General features: G+C 30.4%; 1 protein-coding gene and 2 pseudogenes across 2 annotated transcripts; 1 reads left to right on the top strand and 2 right to left on the bottom strand.

The window, feature by feature from the left end:
- The first annotated feature begins 5,742 nt into the window (after nt 1–5,742).
- LOC110643880 (cellulose synthase-like protein G3) lies at nt 5,743–10,971 on the top strand (annotated as a pseudogene).
- Nucleotides 10,972–11,274: 303 nt separating this feature from the next.
- Nucleotides 11,275–13,416, bottom strand: LOC110643873 (probable E3 ubiquitin-protein ligase RHA4A). Of its 2 annotated transcripts, none has more exons than XM_021796396.2 (3): nt 12,901–13,416; nt 12,571–12,656; nt 11,275–11,669 (listed from the first exon to the last, which is right to left on the bottom strand). In XM_021796396.2, exons 1-3 carry the CDS (start codon nt 13,117–13,119, stop codon nt 11,384–11,386), a joined length of 591 nt encoding a protein of 196 aa, XP_021652088.2. In that variant the 5' UTR covers nt 13,120–13,416; the 3' UTR covers nt 11,275–11,383. The 2 variants fall into 2 exon arrangements, with proteins under 2 accessions (XP_021652088.2, XP_021652087.2); XM_021796395.2 differs by having other exon boundaries at nt 11,275–11,798; nt 12,901–13,395.
- Nucleotides 13,417–15,252: 1,836 nt separating this feature from the next.
- On the bottom strand, nt 15,253–17,872 carry LOC110643862 (30S ribosomal protein S6 alpha, chloroplastic-like; annotated as a pseudogene).
- Between the last annotated feature and the right edge of the window lie 31 nt (nt 17,873–17,903).

Consider the following 17,903-nt stretch of genomic DNA (forward strand, 5'->3'; position numbering starts at 1 on the left):
TAAATACCATACAAATATTCATTTATTAATCTTAAAAATTTAAATTAACACAACCTCTACCAAGGTCCACACTATTTCTAACACATGCGGAGTTCTAGATTTTAAATTTAGAAAAAGATAGTAAAACAATTAAATAATTGACGTTAAACCTGCGAGGAAGAAAACAGGTTGTTCTGTAAAATAACTCATCCTGTGGCCTGGAAAAATATTGAACAGGAGTGAGCGTTCGACTCAGAGAGTAAAATATCAATTTTAACCATAATCTCTATAACTATCTGTAACTAATGCACCCTGTAGAGTGAAATGCAACATCAACATCATATTCACATCATAGCATTAAAAAGGTAATTTGGAGCACTCACGCACCCTGTAGCATCAATCATATCATATTGGGAGCTGATCCCCTATACAGCTCTCTTAAATCCAACCTGGTGCCAGCGAAGAACTCAAGCCGGACTTTCGCTTAATAAACCAAATCGAGGGTCCCAGCGAAGAACTCAAGCCGTGACTACCCCTCGAAGGATCGGGTTCCCAGCGAAGAACTCAAGCCGTGACTACCCGTCCTATCCATAGTCCACACCACATCACACGCACGCCAACGCACGCACACTGCTCCAAATTACCACAACAACATCATGGCACTTTAACATTTATCAATGCATCATAAATCGTGCCTAGAGTTTAACTACATAAATATATGCATATAAGTGATGCATGGGCATGCTGAACATATAATAATATCGAAATTACAATTAAAATTAATATTTTACTCACAAGACAATCGATGACTAATTTGGTCATTGGGCGAGAAAAATAGCTGATCTCGATCACCTAATAATTAAATTATAAATTTATTAGTACTAAGTTAGAATAAAACTCTAAAGAGGCAATAGACAACCTAATTCATGCCGAAAATCCGGCAGAGTCTCCCCTATACCTGGGACCTACCCAACCTGCAAAAATGCTCAAATAACACTTCTAAATTCTCAATTCCCACAATTACATCTCATCAATATCACATGGCCCCTCCTGGGCCCTCCAAATCAGACAATACTCAAAATCTTAAAAATTACGTTTTAGTCCTTATAATTGACATTTTTCAAAAATCCACTCAAACAAGCTCTAAAAATTCTAAAATTTTGCCCCGCGGTCCTTAATAATATTATAAGGCTATTGCAAAATGAATTGTAATTTTTCTAGTCACCCATGAATATTTTATTCAAGAATTTTACTCAATTCCATAAGTTTCCAACAGCTAACATATTATTAATTCAACCCAATTTAATATTCACATATTTAAACCTCCATCCTCAAGCTTCAACCAATCATATAAAATTTAAACATCTTAATTTCAAACAATCTTATATGCCTATATGCTAAAAATTTAACTAAAATCCATCCATATTTCTCAAAAATATTCTACGATCACCCAAAAATTCAACTAACACCATAGAATATCTCCAAATAATTTTACTTTCATCATATATTTTTCTTATAATTTTTCTCCAATTTTTCCTGTTTAAGAAACACTGTATTTATGCTCTACAGACAGAGAAATAATAAAAATTGTCTTACCCGAAGTTTATCTGTGTCTCAAAAATTCCGAAAATTTATGAGGAAGCCTCTGGAAGTTGAACCATCTCCATAGCTCACCGGAGCCACCGCCGGCACCACAGCGCACGGTGGCCGGCCGCCGGTCGCCGGCGACATTTGTCGAATCTGATCATACCACCATGTTCCTCTCCTCTTCCTCAGTCCATATGTGGTCTCGGATCGTCGATCCAACGGTCGGATCGTCGTAGATCTGATGAAAAAGCTTGAAAAACCCGAAACTTCTCTCCTCCATATCTCACTCATCCGACCTCCATTTGCTTCAAAATTGGTATCAAAAGAAAGCTCTCGAAACAAGCTTTCCAACGCCACCGGAATCGCCTCGATCGGACGTCGGACGAAGCCGGCATCGCGCCGGAAAGACGCTGCCCACTGTGCGCGCGTTTTCTCTCTCCTCTCCCTCTCTTGCCGCCGTTTCTGGTGGTCCTGGTGGTCGCCGGAGGGTCGCCGGCCGGTCACCGGAGAAAGGAAGAAGAAGAAGAAAGGGAAGGAGAGGGAAAGAAGAGAAATGGGGGGGGGGGGGGTTTCCTCCTCCCGTTTTTGAATTTTTTTTTTTTTTTTTTTTTTTATATAAAAGGCTGCTGTGACAGTGGGAAACCCACTGTCACACGCCAATCCCATTTTTCAAATATTTTTTTTTTTTTAAAGGGTTGTTACATAAAACTTCAATATATATATATATATATATAATTTTTCTAAATAATAATAAAACAATATAATATGATTAGTACTAATATTACTTATTTATTAATTATACTATAAAAAATATAAAAAAAATAACGAAAATTGAATATTAACATAGATTTCTTATTTTTCATTACTATAGAAATAAAATTTTATTTCTTTTTTTCATAGTTCATTTTATATATATAACATTCAATATATAATTAAAAATATATTTTTATTAAATATTTATTAGAGTAAAATAAAATCAATGTAAATTAAAATTTATTAAATATATAAAAAAGAGATAAATGATAAATTATTTAACTCTATATGATAGAAGGACAAAATATTTAACTCTACATGATAATTTTTATAATATAATTCTAAATTATTTTATTAATTTTAAGATTTATAATTCTTAGATTTTTATAATTAAATTAAATAATAAAAAATTTAATAATCCTTAAATGAGAAATTTATAAATTTTTGAAATATATCTGCTATTTTTAATTAGTTAGCCATAAAAATTATGATAATAATGATAATAATAAAGATATTTAAAAGGAAAGTGTTACATGTCATTTCCCTGTAAATACATTATTACTCTCTCTATATATATAAATAAATATATATATATAAGAGAATTGTATTTAGAAAATTAAATTATATAATAATTGTATATTACAATTTTCAACAAATATATTTAAATAGTCATCAATAAATTTAATTAAAAATTATCAATTAGTATAAATATAATAGATTTAAAATCCTACCTCCTCTTGAATTTGTTTTATAAAAATATGAACTAATTCTTTATTAGAAAGTAAAAATACAACACATATAAAATTAGTATATATTTTTATTAGGTAAAATTAAAAAATTAGTTCAATTAATTATAGTTTTTCCTTTCTCTAATTAAATTGAACTTTTTAGGTATTTATAATAATAATAATAATAACAACAATAATAATAACTATTTATTGTAGTATTAAAGTGTAATAATTAAATAATTTGTAACTTATATATATATATAATTAGAAAATTAATAACTTAATCATAATTTTAAAAAAATTATATAATTAATTAATAAAAAATAAAACTTCAAGTGGGGAAGGTATATATATATATATATATATATATATATATATATATATATATATATATAATTTTTTAAAATAATAATAAAATAATATAATATAATTAATACTAATATTAGTTATTTATTAATTATACTATAAAGAATATAAAAAAATAATGAAAATTGAATGTTAACATAAATTTCTTATTTTTCATTACTATGAAAATAAAATTTTATTTCATTTTTTCATAATTCATTTTATATATATAATATTCAATATATAATTAAAAATATATTTTTATTAAATACGTGTTAAAATAAAATAAAATCAAAGTAAATTAAAATTTACTAAATATATAAAAAAGAGAGAGGACAAATTATTTAAGTTCATGTGATAATTTTTATAGTATAATTTTAAATTATTTTATTAATTTTAAGATGTATAATTCTTAATTTTTTATAATTAAATAAAATAATAAAAAATTTAAGAATCCTCAAATGAAAAAATTATAAATTTTTGAAATATATCTGCTATTTTTAATTAGTTAGCCATAAAAATTATGGCAATAGTAAAGATATTTAAAAGAAAATTAGAATTAAATAAAAATAGAATTAAATACTTAATATAAAAGACAATAATTACTTATGTTAATTATTATAATTGTTAAATATAATAATTTTTATATAGTAAGTGTCACGTGACAGCACTAAAATTTAGAGTGCCATGTGCCAATAGTAAGGAAAAATCTCTCTGCTTTATATATATGTGTGTGTGGTAAGGCAATAAATTTAATTTAATATTGCCATTTGACATATTACAATTTTCATAAAATATAGAAAAATAGTTATCAATAATTTAACTAAAAATTATCAATTGGTATAAATATAATAAATTTAAAATTTTACCTCCTCTTAAATTTATTTTATAAAAATGTGAACCACTTTTTTATCAAAAAGTGAAAATGCAACATATATAAAATTAATATATATTTTTATATGGTAAAATTAATAAATTAATTCAATTAATTCTTAATTTTTTCTTTCTCTAATTAAATTAAACTTTTCATGTATTCATGTTAATAATAATAACAACAACAATTGTAATAGTTATTTATTATAGTATTAAAGTATAATAATTAAATAATTTGTAATTTATATATACATAATTAGAAAATTAATAAATTAATCACAATTTAAAAAAATTATATTATTAATCAATAAAAAATAAAACTTCAAATGGGGCAATATATATATATAAATTTTCTAAATAACAATAAAATAATATAATATGATTAATACTAATATTAATTATACTATAAAGAATATCAAAAAAATAATGAAATTTGAATATTAACATAAATTTCTTATTTTTTATTACTATGAAAATAAAATTTTATTTATTTTTTCATAATTTATTTATTTATATATATATATAATATTTAATATATAATTAAAAATATGTTTTTATTAAATATGTGTTAAAATAAAATAAAATAAAGATAAATTAAAATTTATTAAATATATAAAAAAGAGAGATGACAAATTATTTAACTTTATATGATAAGAGGATAAAATATTTAATTTCATGTGATAAATTTTATAGTATAATTTTAAATTATTTTATTAATTTTAAAATGTATAATTCTTAAATTTATATAATTAAATAAAATAATAAAAAAATTTAAAAATTTTTAAATGAAAATTTTATAAAATTTTGAAATAAAAAAATTTGTGGTAATAATGGTAATGGTAAATATATTTAAAAGAAAATTATAATTAAATAAAAATAAAATTTAATACTTAATATAAAAAATAATAATTACTTACATTAATTATTATAATGGTAAAATATAATAATTTTTATATAATAAATATCACAGCACTAAAATTTAGAGTGTCACGGAACAATAGTAAGAGAAAATCTTTTTATTTTATATATATAGAGATATAAATATATAATAATATAATTAATATATATGATAATATAATAAAATTAATTTAATATTATCATTTGACATAAATATATTGATTTTAAAATTTTATGTGACAGATTAAGAGAAAATCTAACTATTTTAAATATTACTGTATGACATAAATATAAAAATTTTAAAATCCTACATGACACAACTAATAAAAAATCTGTCAGCTTTATATATATATATATATATATATATATATATATATATATATATATATATATATATATATATATATATATATAGTAACTAATGAACTTGAACAAAAAATTTAATTAATCTTGACAAATCCCCGCACGAGTGTTGAACTTTGACTATTGCTTGCACGTGTCTTGTTCTGCTTGCAAGTTTCTAGTAGCTATATAGGAATGAGCACCCGTCATCTTCTACTTCATATTTTAATCAGAAAACATGGAGGGTCTGAGGCCAAAAGGCTGTACCACCGCCCAAACCACCCATATTCCTCCACTGCACACCGTTCAACTTCTCCCTATCGTGCCCTTCAACCGTACATTTGCCTTAGTTTACTTATGTGCCATTCTAGCTTTTGTTTTATCACCATTTACAAACACTCCTCTGCTCCGCAACACCGGTCTCTTTCTTCACAAACCTCATCCTGTTTATCTCCGATCTTGTTCTTGCCTTCATGTGGTCCACAGCTCAGGCTACTCCCCTATATCCAGTCCAACGCAAAGAATTCACGGAAAACCTCGATAAGGTTGTTAAAAGAAGTGGTTACCCAGCTCTTGATGTGTTTATATGCACCGCGGATCCCACCCAAGGAACCGCCCATGAGCTTAGTGAACACTGCTTTATCAGTGATGGCTTATGATTATCCAATGCAGAAGCTTTCTGTGTATGTATTGGATGATGGAGGCTCTGCACTGACTCTTTTTGCTTTCACGGAGGCTGCTAAGTTTGCCACGCACAGGTTACCATTTTGCAGAGAGAATAACATTATAGAGAGGAGCCCAGAATCCTATTTTGAATCAAATTATTCTTCTTGCCCTCAGACTGTCGAGATCAAGGTAATTAAAACACTATTCCTCAACCTTTCTTTTGCAATATTTCATGCTGCTATCCGCTAAGGTGAATATAAATGAATTAAGAAAAAGAAAAAAGTGAACTTAATAACATGACAAGTATTTTATCTTGGAACCAGCCGTCCCTACTGTCTAAGAAATATTGAGCTTTTATGCGTGGAGCCAGTGGTGCTAAAATGCAGCCGATCGAAATGAAGATAGATTCAAATGAAGAAGACGACGTCAGATTGACAATAATCATCATGTCCTTCCATCATTTATTGTCTCTAGTTTCTTGGTAGTCGGCAAATTTAGTAATCTTTATGGTGATTCTTGTTCTTCTCCAGCACCTCGCTAGGGCGAACCATATTTTTTTAAAGAGTTAAAATTTAAATATATTATTATTTTAAAAATAAAATTACATATTCAATGATCGATTCACCTATTTGTGAAAAATATTTTTTTTTTAAATTGAATTAAATTTAATCATGTTAAAACTTATTTAAAAATTATAAGTTGATCATTAATAAACTTATATTAATCTTATATATATTATTAATAAAACTACATATACAAATAACTTATATTATTTCATAAAGTAATCATTTAATATTTATTTAAATAATAAATAATCAATTAAATATTTAACTTCATCTAATAAATTAAATCATACAATATTAAAATCAATAATAATAATAATAATAATAATAATAATAATAATGTGAATAAATTAGAAAAAAATAAGTTATGCAATTAATGTCAAACGGAGCCCACCTTTTCCAATCGTAAAATAATTGTAAAATTAATATTAAAATTAACTATTTAATTAACATAATGATAAAAATATTATTATTAAAAAATTAGCTATTTAATTAAATAAAAAATTTATATAAATATCTATATAAAATTTTAATTTTTTTCACTGATAACATTTTTTTAAATATTAGGAATGAATAAACTTTGATTAAATATTAAAGTAACAAATAATTTATTGGTTACAGTTTTATAACTATTTTTTTTAAATTATTGATATTGATAAAGTATAGTTTTAATCAGAATTAATAATTTTTTTATATATATAAACAAATTTTCATTTATTTTATTTTTATTAAAAAATAAAATACTTTTATATTTTATTTTCATATATAATAAAATTAATAAAATTATTAAAATATCATTTGAATATTGACTAATTTAGTTAAACATAATAAAACTAATATTAATTTTACAATGTTGATAAAATTAATTAAATTAAAATTTTAGCATAATTATAAAATTATTATTATGAAACAATTTTGATACAATTAATTAAATTAAAATTTTAACATAATTATAAAATTATTATTATGAAAAAATTAACTATTTAATTAAAATTTACATTTATATAAATATAAATGAAATTATTCATTAACAATTATTTTATTTGTTATAAATTTGATAATATATATATTTTTTTTTATTAAGGATTACAATTTTTCTTGATTCAAATTTTCCAATTTGAACTATCTAAATTTATGGTTATGATTTAAGATTTATGAAAATTGAAATTAATTCAGAGTATCTCATTCAATTTCGAAATCAATTTAATTTTGTTTTGATCATATTCCATGATTAAAACCATAATACTTAATTACACCTAAAAATTAATTAAACATTGCTTACATGAATTTCGCATAATACATAACTTGATAAACATCAAATTTTAATTGTATGTAAATGGTTCTCGATAGGTAGCACTAGCACATCACTTGGTTTAATTATATGTTGTCTTCGTACAGTCGATTGCTTTATTTTTTTTGCTCACTCCATCAATATAATAATAAAAAGTAAATTATAATTAATAATAAATTATCACTATATAGAATCAAAGGATCTTTTGAAAAATATCATTAATATTTTTTAATAATTACTTATTTTTAAATATATTTTTTAATTTATTTGTTTTTGACAATGACTTTGCATCACCACATAATACTAAACAAAATTTTAATATTACTGAATTAAAGTTTATTAATATTAATTTTTAAATCTTAACATAACAATAATTATATTTTTTCAATAAGAAAAAAAGTCCTTAACAAGACTAATGTTTTGCTTATTTATTTGCACAAACATTAGATAGCTAGCTCAAGCGGGTGCGTACCTATTGTCTTGGACTGCAAATTGCAAGGTGATATTGAAATTATATCTATAGATAAAATGGACCGAATTTAATTTCATTCTAAAAATTAGGCAAGGAGAGAGGATTTGGCCAAATCGTATATGCACATACACCTTTATTCCAAATCAATGTAGGACAATAATATCCAACAATTGTATATAGATACAAATACAATATTACAAGTTTTTTCTTTTAATTAACCATGTTCCACCTGCAAATATAAATGAGATTAATCTATAATTAGATTAAGAATGACATTCAAGTACAGTCTCTCAATAAAGGCAACACAATATTACAAGTTATTTTGCAGCTAGTCAAGTCTTTTAATATATGTATACTTGAGATTCCTTTATTATCTTAGGGAAGTAGATAAATCCAGTTTTTTTTTTTCTTTTTCTTTTTCTTTGCATTGATGATTGAATATGAATAAGGAATTGGTAATTTGTGGTAGAATGTACATATAGAGATGAGAAAATTAAAATTTATAATGTCACAGATGATGTATGAGAGTATGAAAGTGAATGTGAAGCATGTTGTGGAGGAGGGAAAAATTGATGATGAGCGTATGATTAACAATGAAGAGGAGAGATTTTCAATCAATGGACTCATAAATTTACTAGCCAAAATCATCCTACTGTCATTCAGGTTCGTAATTTCTCCATTATCAATGTCCTTGCTCCATCGTAACTATATGATTTGTTTGTACCCTTATCATTATGCTAACAATTAATTAATTAATTATTCTAAGCAGATTTTATTAGCAAATAACAAGAACAAAGACGTTTGTGGAAATTTTATGCCTAATCTTATTTATGTTTCTAGAAAGAAAAGCAACACTTCACATCATCGCTTTAAAACTGGTGCCTTGAATGTTTTGGTATGCTATCTCATATTCTCAAGTTGATCTTTCTTTCTTTCTTTTTCTGGACTTGATAGAATTGATTATTATTTTGATAAACTTCTTTTGAAGCTACAAGCATCAGCTGCCATGACCAATGCACCCATAATCTTGACCCTAGACTGTGACATGTATTCCAACGATCCGCAGACCTCTCTTCGGGTTATGTGTTACTATTCAGATTCTGAAATTCGTTCCAAATATTCATACATTCAATTTCCTCAGCATTTTCAAGGGATTAACAAAAATGACATATATGCTTGTCAATTTAAAGGTGTGTTTCAAATTCAACCTACGGGGTTTGATGGGCTAGGTGGTGCCAATCATGTTGGGACCGACTGCTTTTTCTTCGGGAGAGCATTCTTTGGTGGCCCATCCAATTTTGTATAGAAATATCTGAGTTGAGCCCAGATTATGCGGTAGACAAGCTCACAGAGTCCCCAGAAGTCTTGGCATTGGCTTATCTTGTCGCAGGTTGCAATTATGAGAACCAAACTGCCTGGGGCTAAAAGGTAACTTTATCAACTGAGTTGTTTGGTTTCTGACTTTCGCAACAATAAATCTTTGCGTAATTTAGTTGTGAGTGCAGATGGGTATTCGATATGGATCGCGAGTTGAGGATTTCTTAACAGTTTATCAGCTAAATTGTGAGGGTTGGAGGTCCATGCTCTGCAATCCAGATAGGCCAGCATTTATGGGGCATGCCCCCATCAGCTTGGTGGATTTGTTGAATCAACAGAAGCGGTGGGCTGTTGGCGTCTTTGAGGTGGGTTCTCAAAATGCAGCCCAATGATATATGGCATCAAACGTTTGGGTCTTCTTTTGACCCTAGTTCATTCACAGTATGCGTTCTGGCCCATTTGGTCAATTCCGATAACAACGTATGCTCTTCTGCCCCAACTAGCGCTCGTCAATCAACGTAGTGTTCTCCCAAAGGTATGCAACTTCTAAAATCATTAGGAAGAAGTTTCTGAGCACATTAAACACAATTTCATTGATCCTTCTGCAAGTTTCTTAGGGAATTGGAAAATGCATTGCAGGTCTCAGAACCATGGTTTCTGCTGTATCCATTTCTTCTCCTGGGGGCTTATAGGCAGGATTATTTCGACTTTGTCTCGGCTAATGGAACATTCCAAATGTGGTGGAATGATCAAAGGATTTGGACTATAAGACGGTTCACATGTTTCTGGTTTGGATTACTTGAATTCTTGCTCAAGTCCCTGGGCATTGCAACACATGGCTTTAGTTTGACTAGCAAAATAGTTGATGATGAGCAAAGTAAGAGATAAGACCAAGGGATTTTTGATTTTGGAGTCCCATCGCCCATGTTTGTGCCTCTAACAATGGCAGCATTGATAAACTTAGTGTCATTTATACTGGGGCTGGCACAAGTTGTCAAAGGCAGCTATTTTGATGGACTTCTACTCCAAATGTTCATAGCAGGATTTGGGGTCGTGAATTGTTTGCCAATTTATGAAGCAATGGTCTTAAGAAAGGATAAAGGAAAATTGCCTGCCTAGATCACTCTCATTGCAGCATTTCTTACGTGGGCTCTTTGAAATGTAGCTTCTTTCATTTTTGAGAAACAGGGTTTTGTTAGTTTTATTTGCATAATTTCTTTGTGATTCTGCATATTGTGAAAGCATACTATCAGTAATATTTTACATTGTAACTCGTTAATCTTTCTCCAGCTTAACCAGGAAATCGCATTTGCCCATCAATCTTGTATTTCGAATATCAAATATTATAAGAAAAGGGAATATTACATTTGCCTCTCAATCTCCCATTTAATCCCAACGATGCTCACCCACACTGTCTGACCCCAACCTAAACTGCCTCCAAGAAATTTTAGAAAGGAAAAATTTGAAGGATAATTCGTTTTGTATATAGTGTATGCCCTGAGAGCTTTGGCCTATCTACTTTATTAATCTGAGCTTCATAAAGAAGGAAAAAAATTTCATGTATTCGTTACTATGTTTGAATATGTGGAGCAACAGATTCTTGGCTTGAACAACCCCTTCCATTCCCTGAGGAAATGGAAAGCTCAGGACAGCCAACAGAGTCCATTGAACAAGCTTCTGCACTTGATGATTCTACAATAGGTATCACAAGGCTGCGGCTGAACTCTTGTTGTTGCTGCTGTTCTGATGCAATCTGCAAATGATGGTTGGAGTTAGAATTATCTTGCTGTAGTGGTGTCTCAGTCCCACCAGATTGCTCCAGGTTATCAAGTTTGGTGGTGGGGATGACAAAAGTTCTACAAAGTGGACAAGTTGAGTTTGAGTGCAGCCAATGATGAATACATTCAATGTGAAACACATGTTTGCAGGATGGAATTTGCAGCAACTCCTCTTTGATCTCAAATTCCCCCAAACAAACACAACACCTACAAAAGAAAAGTTTTCGTATTTTTATTTAGATTACCTTTTTCTGCATTAGAACAAAACTTTCAGATACTTGAATGGTTGGTGTTGTTTCTGTACATGAACTTATAAATTGAAAGTTTTGCTGAACTTCTGGTGGTAATATACAAAGCCTAGTTACTTTGGAACTTATGCTCAAGCACTTTCTTTGGATAGAAGTTAGAATTGTCCAGGACCGTTCATTAGCCGAAGAGAATCTCCAGTCTTTCGAAGTATATTGAGCTATAATTAAATTGAAAGAAAAATGGCAACCTGAAGAACTATAGAATTGGACATGTAAGCAAAAAAGAACCCCGGAAAGTCATTCTTCTATTGACCAAAAAATTTGCAAAAGGCATAATGTATTGTGTCCTTTTCATTAGCATAATTAATACAAATTCTTTTCTGAAGAATCTTAAAAGCTAGTTTGCAACTTTTATCAACCATTAATGGAGTCATTTACCAGAAATTGTTAACCAAAAGTTCCCTGTGAGAAAAATAAGTTTCTCTCCTACCATTATTATTTAAGGACAGGCGGTTCGTGGACACTAAATGGATAAACTTTACAGGGGTCACTTTCAGGGGTCCATTTCTTAGTGATTTGTTAGCCTTATCAGAAATGTGATATAACACTACTATCTTCTGCACATGTTCGTGGTGCATTATAAATTATAAAACGCACTAGCACTTCAATGCCACAATCATATATATCATAGTCCTATATATAGTATTTAATATTAAAATGTCAGAACTTACTGTGATTCTCTTGTCATTAATTCTTCATCAAATAATACAATTGGAAGCTTGTCTTTGATCTCTTTTTTCAAACCAATCTGACAAACCTACAGATATCATTATACAGAAAAAGAATCAGAAAAAAATGTTTTGGTTTGCAAAAGCAAGTTTAGCATTCAATGGCAAACACAGAGAGAGAGCTCATCAATATCAAACCATGATGCAATAGTGCAATAATACTTCATTTTTCCAGAACAACACAAAAGAAATGCTCCACTTTCTCTACTTTTTCTGTACATGTGTGTCTATACGTGGGAGCGCGTGCATGACAAAGAGAAGCAGAGGACTTACAGTGAGCACAGGTTGAGTAGACTGGTCGGAGCTTGTTGGAAGAATCTGAGTAGGAGATGAGAGTGAGGAAGGCCTTCTCTTGAGGTAGAACAAGTAAAACAAGAGGAAGAGAATAATGGAAAAGAGGATAGGAATTGAAAATATGAAAGCCTGGTAAAGCTTAAGTTGAAGTTCTTGAGGATAAAGATGAGGAGGGGTTGCAGTTGGAGGAAAACCCATGAGTCTCTAAGCTTCTAAAAATTAGACACAGACACTAATGCGTAGTTTAGAGTTGGAAGAGATGCATAGGGGAGGAACAAAAGCCTTATTGAATGTATTTATGGAGAGAAATAGTTGGTATTTGTCATTCACAGAGAGGGACAGGGAGGTTGTTAAGGATTGTATTAGATTGGAGAAAACTGAAAAGGATACTTTAATAATTCAACTTTAGTTAAAATATAAAAGCCAGCATAGAGCTTTTGAGATCAAATTTACATGATGGTATATATGCTCTCTTTATCAATGATGGGACAAGCCCCTGTCTCTCCACTAAGGCCTATGGGTCCTTACTCCTCACACCAAGCACTGAGATCAATTTGTCTTCATTCTTCAGGCATGGACAATGTTATCATTAACAAGTCTTTAAATTCCTGGACTAGTATAAGAATGCTAGACTCAATTGCATAATTGACAAAAACATGGTAAAAATGATTGATTTGGTAAAATCTTTCATCTTTGGATACTAAGTAATTGCTATATGCCAAACATCCAACCTTCTATCAGTGGATTTTTCTTTCCCAACTCAAGAAAAACAATTTTAGCAGTTGGTAACCTTTTGCATTCTTCATGAAGGAAGATTGAGAAAGCTATTACACCCATCCATGGTTGGAGGGTCACTGGCCTAATAACTTTCAGACACAAAATAGGGTTATCAGGGTGTGTTTAACTTAACTTCAAGTAACTGACATGTCACTGTATTAAAGGTACAATTCTCCATTTAAAAAGAAACAGTTAATGGAGACCACTAATCCTATTTGTATAATTAGGTGTGTATCTCTCCCACTGGATACTGATGGTTTGTTGGTGTAATTGATGTTAACCTAACCTGAAAATGTGGATATTTTTTTTCTTGTGGGATCTGAATGGAAGATCTAACTCCATCATGCATTATCTTTAAGAAAGTGAGTTTGTGATTTGAACTTTTTATCATTACATAAACACCAGAAATAAGCATTAGAAAAAAATCTATAGCATACCAGTTCAAAAACAAACAAACATAAAAATATAAAGCAGTATTTCCAATTGAACAAAATCCCTTTCAAGAACTTATTTTGCCCATTTAACTATTTTCATTAACTTCAATCAGTTAGGGTCATATTTTCTTGATCCTTGTGAAAAGTAAAAGATTTTGCAGAGTATTTTAGGATTAAAAAACTGTCCTTTCTTGCAACAATCTTTAGTTGCATGCATTTTACCTGCAAGATACAGTACATTTTAATCGTGTACAAGCTAAAAATTTTTTTGAAGGCACTTGATTATGCAGGTTAAATAAATATCTTGGTTTACATGATTTGAGAGCTATATTATACTTTTTCTTTAAAACTTTGCATTATTTTATGATCCTACTTGGTGCAAGTTGTCCTCTTTTACAGGATACAGTTTGATGTGGGCACGCCCCTTCACCTTTTCAATTGAGAAGGTCTCACTGTTGTTTGTGGATCATGAACGCAGCTCTCTCTCACACACAAAGTGGAAATAAGATAAGATATCTCAAGCTTCACTCCACTATATCAGATTCGTTATGTATATTTTAAAAAAAAGGGGCAATTCCCATGTTCAACTTCATGTCTCTGTATTTGACTGGCCACAGTGCTTCCACTATTATATTCCTAGTAGTCCCCTTTTATAATATTGGCACTGGCAACTATAGAATCTCTTGTAAATGAAAAAGCGAGTTCAAACATTATTAGATGACGACTGAAATCCTATCTGAACATGCTTTTGCCTTTTTAACTATTCGATTTCAATTGGCAGGTGCCAGCACTGGAAAATCTTTGTGAATCATGCACAATTAATCAAAGTAGTTTAATATTAGTGCTCTCCAAGAAGGATCAACAATCATAAATCTTATCAACATTTATTTTTTTTTTTAACGTAAATAGGCAGATTAAAATTTTTATTTTATAATATAGAAGTAAAAACTTCCAACTAATTTATTAATTGTTTAGGAGTTTAGCTAGCTAGCAAATTATGTAGCGGACGGTGTCTTGTGGCGGCTAGCAGTCTTATCCGACAAAACGAAGATACAACCATTAGTATTTGTTGTCAAAATTTTCAGTAGAAATGATCCAAGAAGCTCGACCAACAGTAGAGTTCATCCAAATTCAGTCGTTAGTTAAAAAGTTATGGAAATCACCATGTCCTTGCATGACTATGAATTCCAAGATGGTTAACACATGCTTGTAAGATGTGGGATTTTGATGAAACAACTGCACCCTATTGCAAGACCATATCACCCAGAGACTGCCTATTGTAAGATTCTTGCTTATCTCACTAGCATCATCGCTGATCTGACTATGTTGCAAAAAACAAATTAAATTTTTAGTGATCTGGAAGAATGAAGATCCATAACATACAAGACTACATGCCACTGCCAATTCTTGTCTTCCTCTCAGGACTGCAGAAAAGAAAGCACGCAACCAATTCTACAACTTCCTCTTTCTTACTTTGAAGCTAGTTGATCGGATGACGTCATCATCTGTCTTTAACGTTGCCTCAAGAATTGCAATGGATTCAGGTTTTGTGAAGTAGGTGAAGAGGAGGTAGATGCCATCCAAGTAAGTATTTGTCTCTCCTGCTTTGTTTTTCTTATAGATGCTGTAGGCTAGTGGAATGACACCTCTGTTGAAAACCTCTATGTACATGCCACCCCCAGCAACAAGCAACTGTAAGATGACCATCATTAGCAAGAACTATAAAATACATGGGCAGAAGTTTATCAGTTTCATTCTACGTTTGATACTTGAAGACCAATGGAAGATAAAAATGATGATGAATTTGGGTAGATAATTTCCTTGCTAATCTCCAAATAAGACGATCCATGAAAATGAAATATCATTAACTTAGTTTAATTGGAAATTCTGTTCTGAGATGACCTTATTCAATTAACTCTTAGATGGTTCTTATTGAAGGTTTCTAGTTAATTGGAAATTCTGTTCTGAGATGATCTTATTCAATTAACTCTTAGATGGTTCTTATTGAGGGTTTCTAGCCTTTACCTTCCCTCAGAAATCACGACTTACATGTAAATTTCAACTAATTCTAAATATGAACCGAAGCACCACAGAAAACTTCAGACCAACATCCACCAACATTATGATAAAAAAGTAAACTCATTGTTACAACAAAACAAATGGACATGGAAATCACAACTCTGATTAATTACCATTGAGCTTGGCACAATTAGGCGGAATCACCACCAAGTTAGTCTTCCCTGACTTTTTGGACAAGGTCAAAAGTTTCTCAAACAACACTAGTTTGGGTTAATTATCATTTGAAATGTACTTGCGATAATTGTTGGTTCACAACTATCTAAATCTTTAATCTTCAATCTATTCAATAAGTAATAACACATCATTGAAAACAAAAATCCTGACATTTAGGAGCTGCGAGAACAATGCTCCACTATTTATTAGAGGTTTAACTAATCTATATATAGTAGAACGATGATATCTGAGCTTAGCACCAAGGTTTCTAAAGGATTCTTTTCATTGTGATATTCAAAGGGCATAAACAATGAACATCTCATGTTTTCCTTGTAAGTTGAATTCTACACATAACATTCTCCGTCCATTATAATAAGTTCATCTAAAAGCTACCATATGTGCAGGCGCCAAGCGAATAAAAACAAATACCCAACATATATAGTTGCATTTCATGGGGAGGCTAAAGGGCATAAGGTAAAGTAACTTATTGAGGTAGTCCACAGCAAGATTACAGCTGCATATAAAAGGCAAATTCTCCTAATCTTTTTAATCATCGAAGGCATACAGATACAAATGCAGATTTCTTTCAAATCAACTAACCAAGAGTCAAACACCGATGTCATGTCACCAAAGACACAACAGGAGGCAAACATTTATCAGAAGCTGCCGTACATCTTAGCATTTTTAAGTCACACTAGTTATACACCATAGAAGGGGATATTGTTCATTCTTTAAAAAAAAAAGGAAGTGCACATTGATCATGAAGGTTCTTTTAATAGATCAATACATGTTCCTGCTTCTGTTTCTGAAACCATAATTTACCTTTCTTTAAGTTCTAGAAGATAAAGGTTAAAGCCTACCTACCTATCTATCTACAGGAGAAAGATTCAAAAGAAAAAAAAAAAAACCCGGAAATTCGAGAATAGTACCTCCTCGTACTTCAGGGTAAGGGCAATTTGTTCATTTTCAGACATATCGGGCCTCAAAACCGCCGTGGTCCCGTATTGTCCAAGTCCAGGAGGGCATTGGGGCTGTTCCTTGTCCTCGACGGCTGTCATCCTAACCCAGTTGACGATGGCAGGTCTTCGTCGGACCTGAACCCTCCACCTTCATAAAACGAACCAGAGAAGTCCAGCGTTTGGGCCTTGACGGTCAGGCAGTATTGCCTCTTTTGGAGGAGTGTTTTCGAGCTTGAACCGGGGAAAGGCTTCAGGGCATGAGCGAAAGCGAGGAAGGGTAAATATTTGGAGAGGGATTTAGGGCAAAATGGGGAAGAATTTATTAGAGTATACACGAGCGAAAAAGAAGAAGAAGACGCCATTGATGCGAGCTCTGTTTTTAGAACAGAGCAACTCTGGGTCAGTGAAGCAGATGGGGAAATTGGATGTGGATAAGGAAGGTACCCGACATATCAACAAATAGCTTATGGGCTTAGTTTTTCCCATTGAGGCCGCAGCAAGACCCAATATATTTTTCACCAGACTAAAGTGGGCCCATTCAGGCCCGAGGTAGCCCAGAATAAAATCCTTAATGAGAACT

The sequence above is a fragment of the Hevea brasiliensis genome, chromosome 16, assembly GCF_030052815.1.
Source record: "Hevea brasiliensis isolate MT/VB/25A 57/8 chromosome 16, ASM3005281v1, whole genome shotgun sequence".
Classification (NCBI taxonomy): Eukaryota; Viridiplantae; Streptophyta; class Magnoliopsida; order Malpighiales; family Euphorbiaceae; genus Hevea; species Hevea brasiliensis.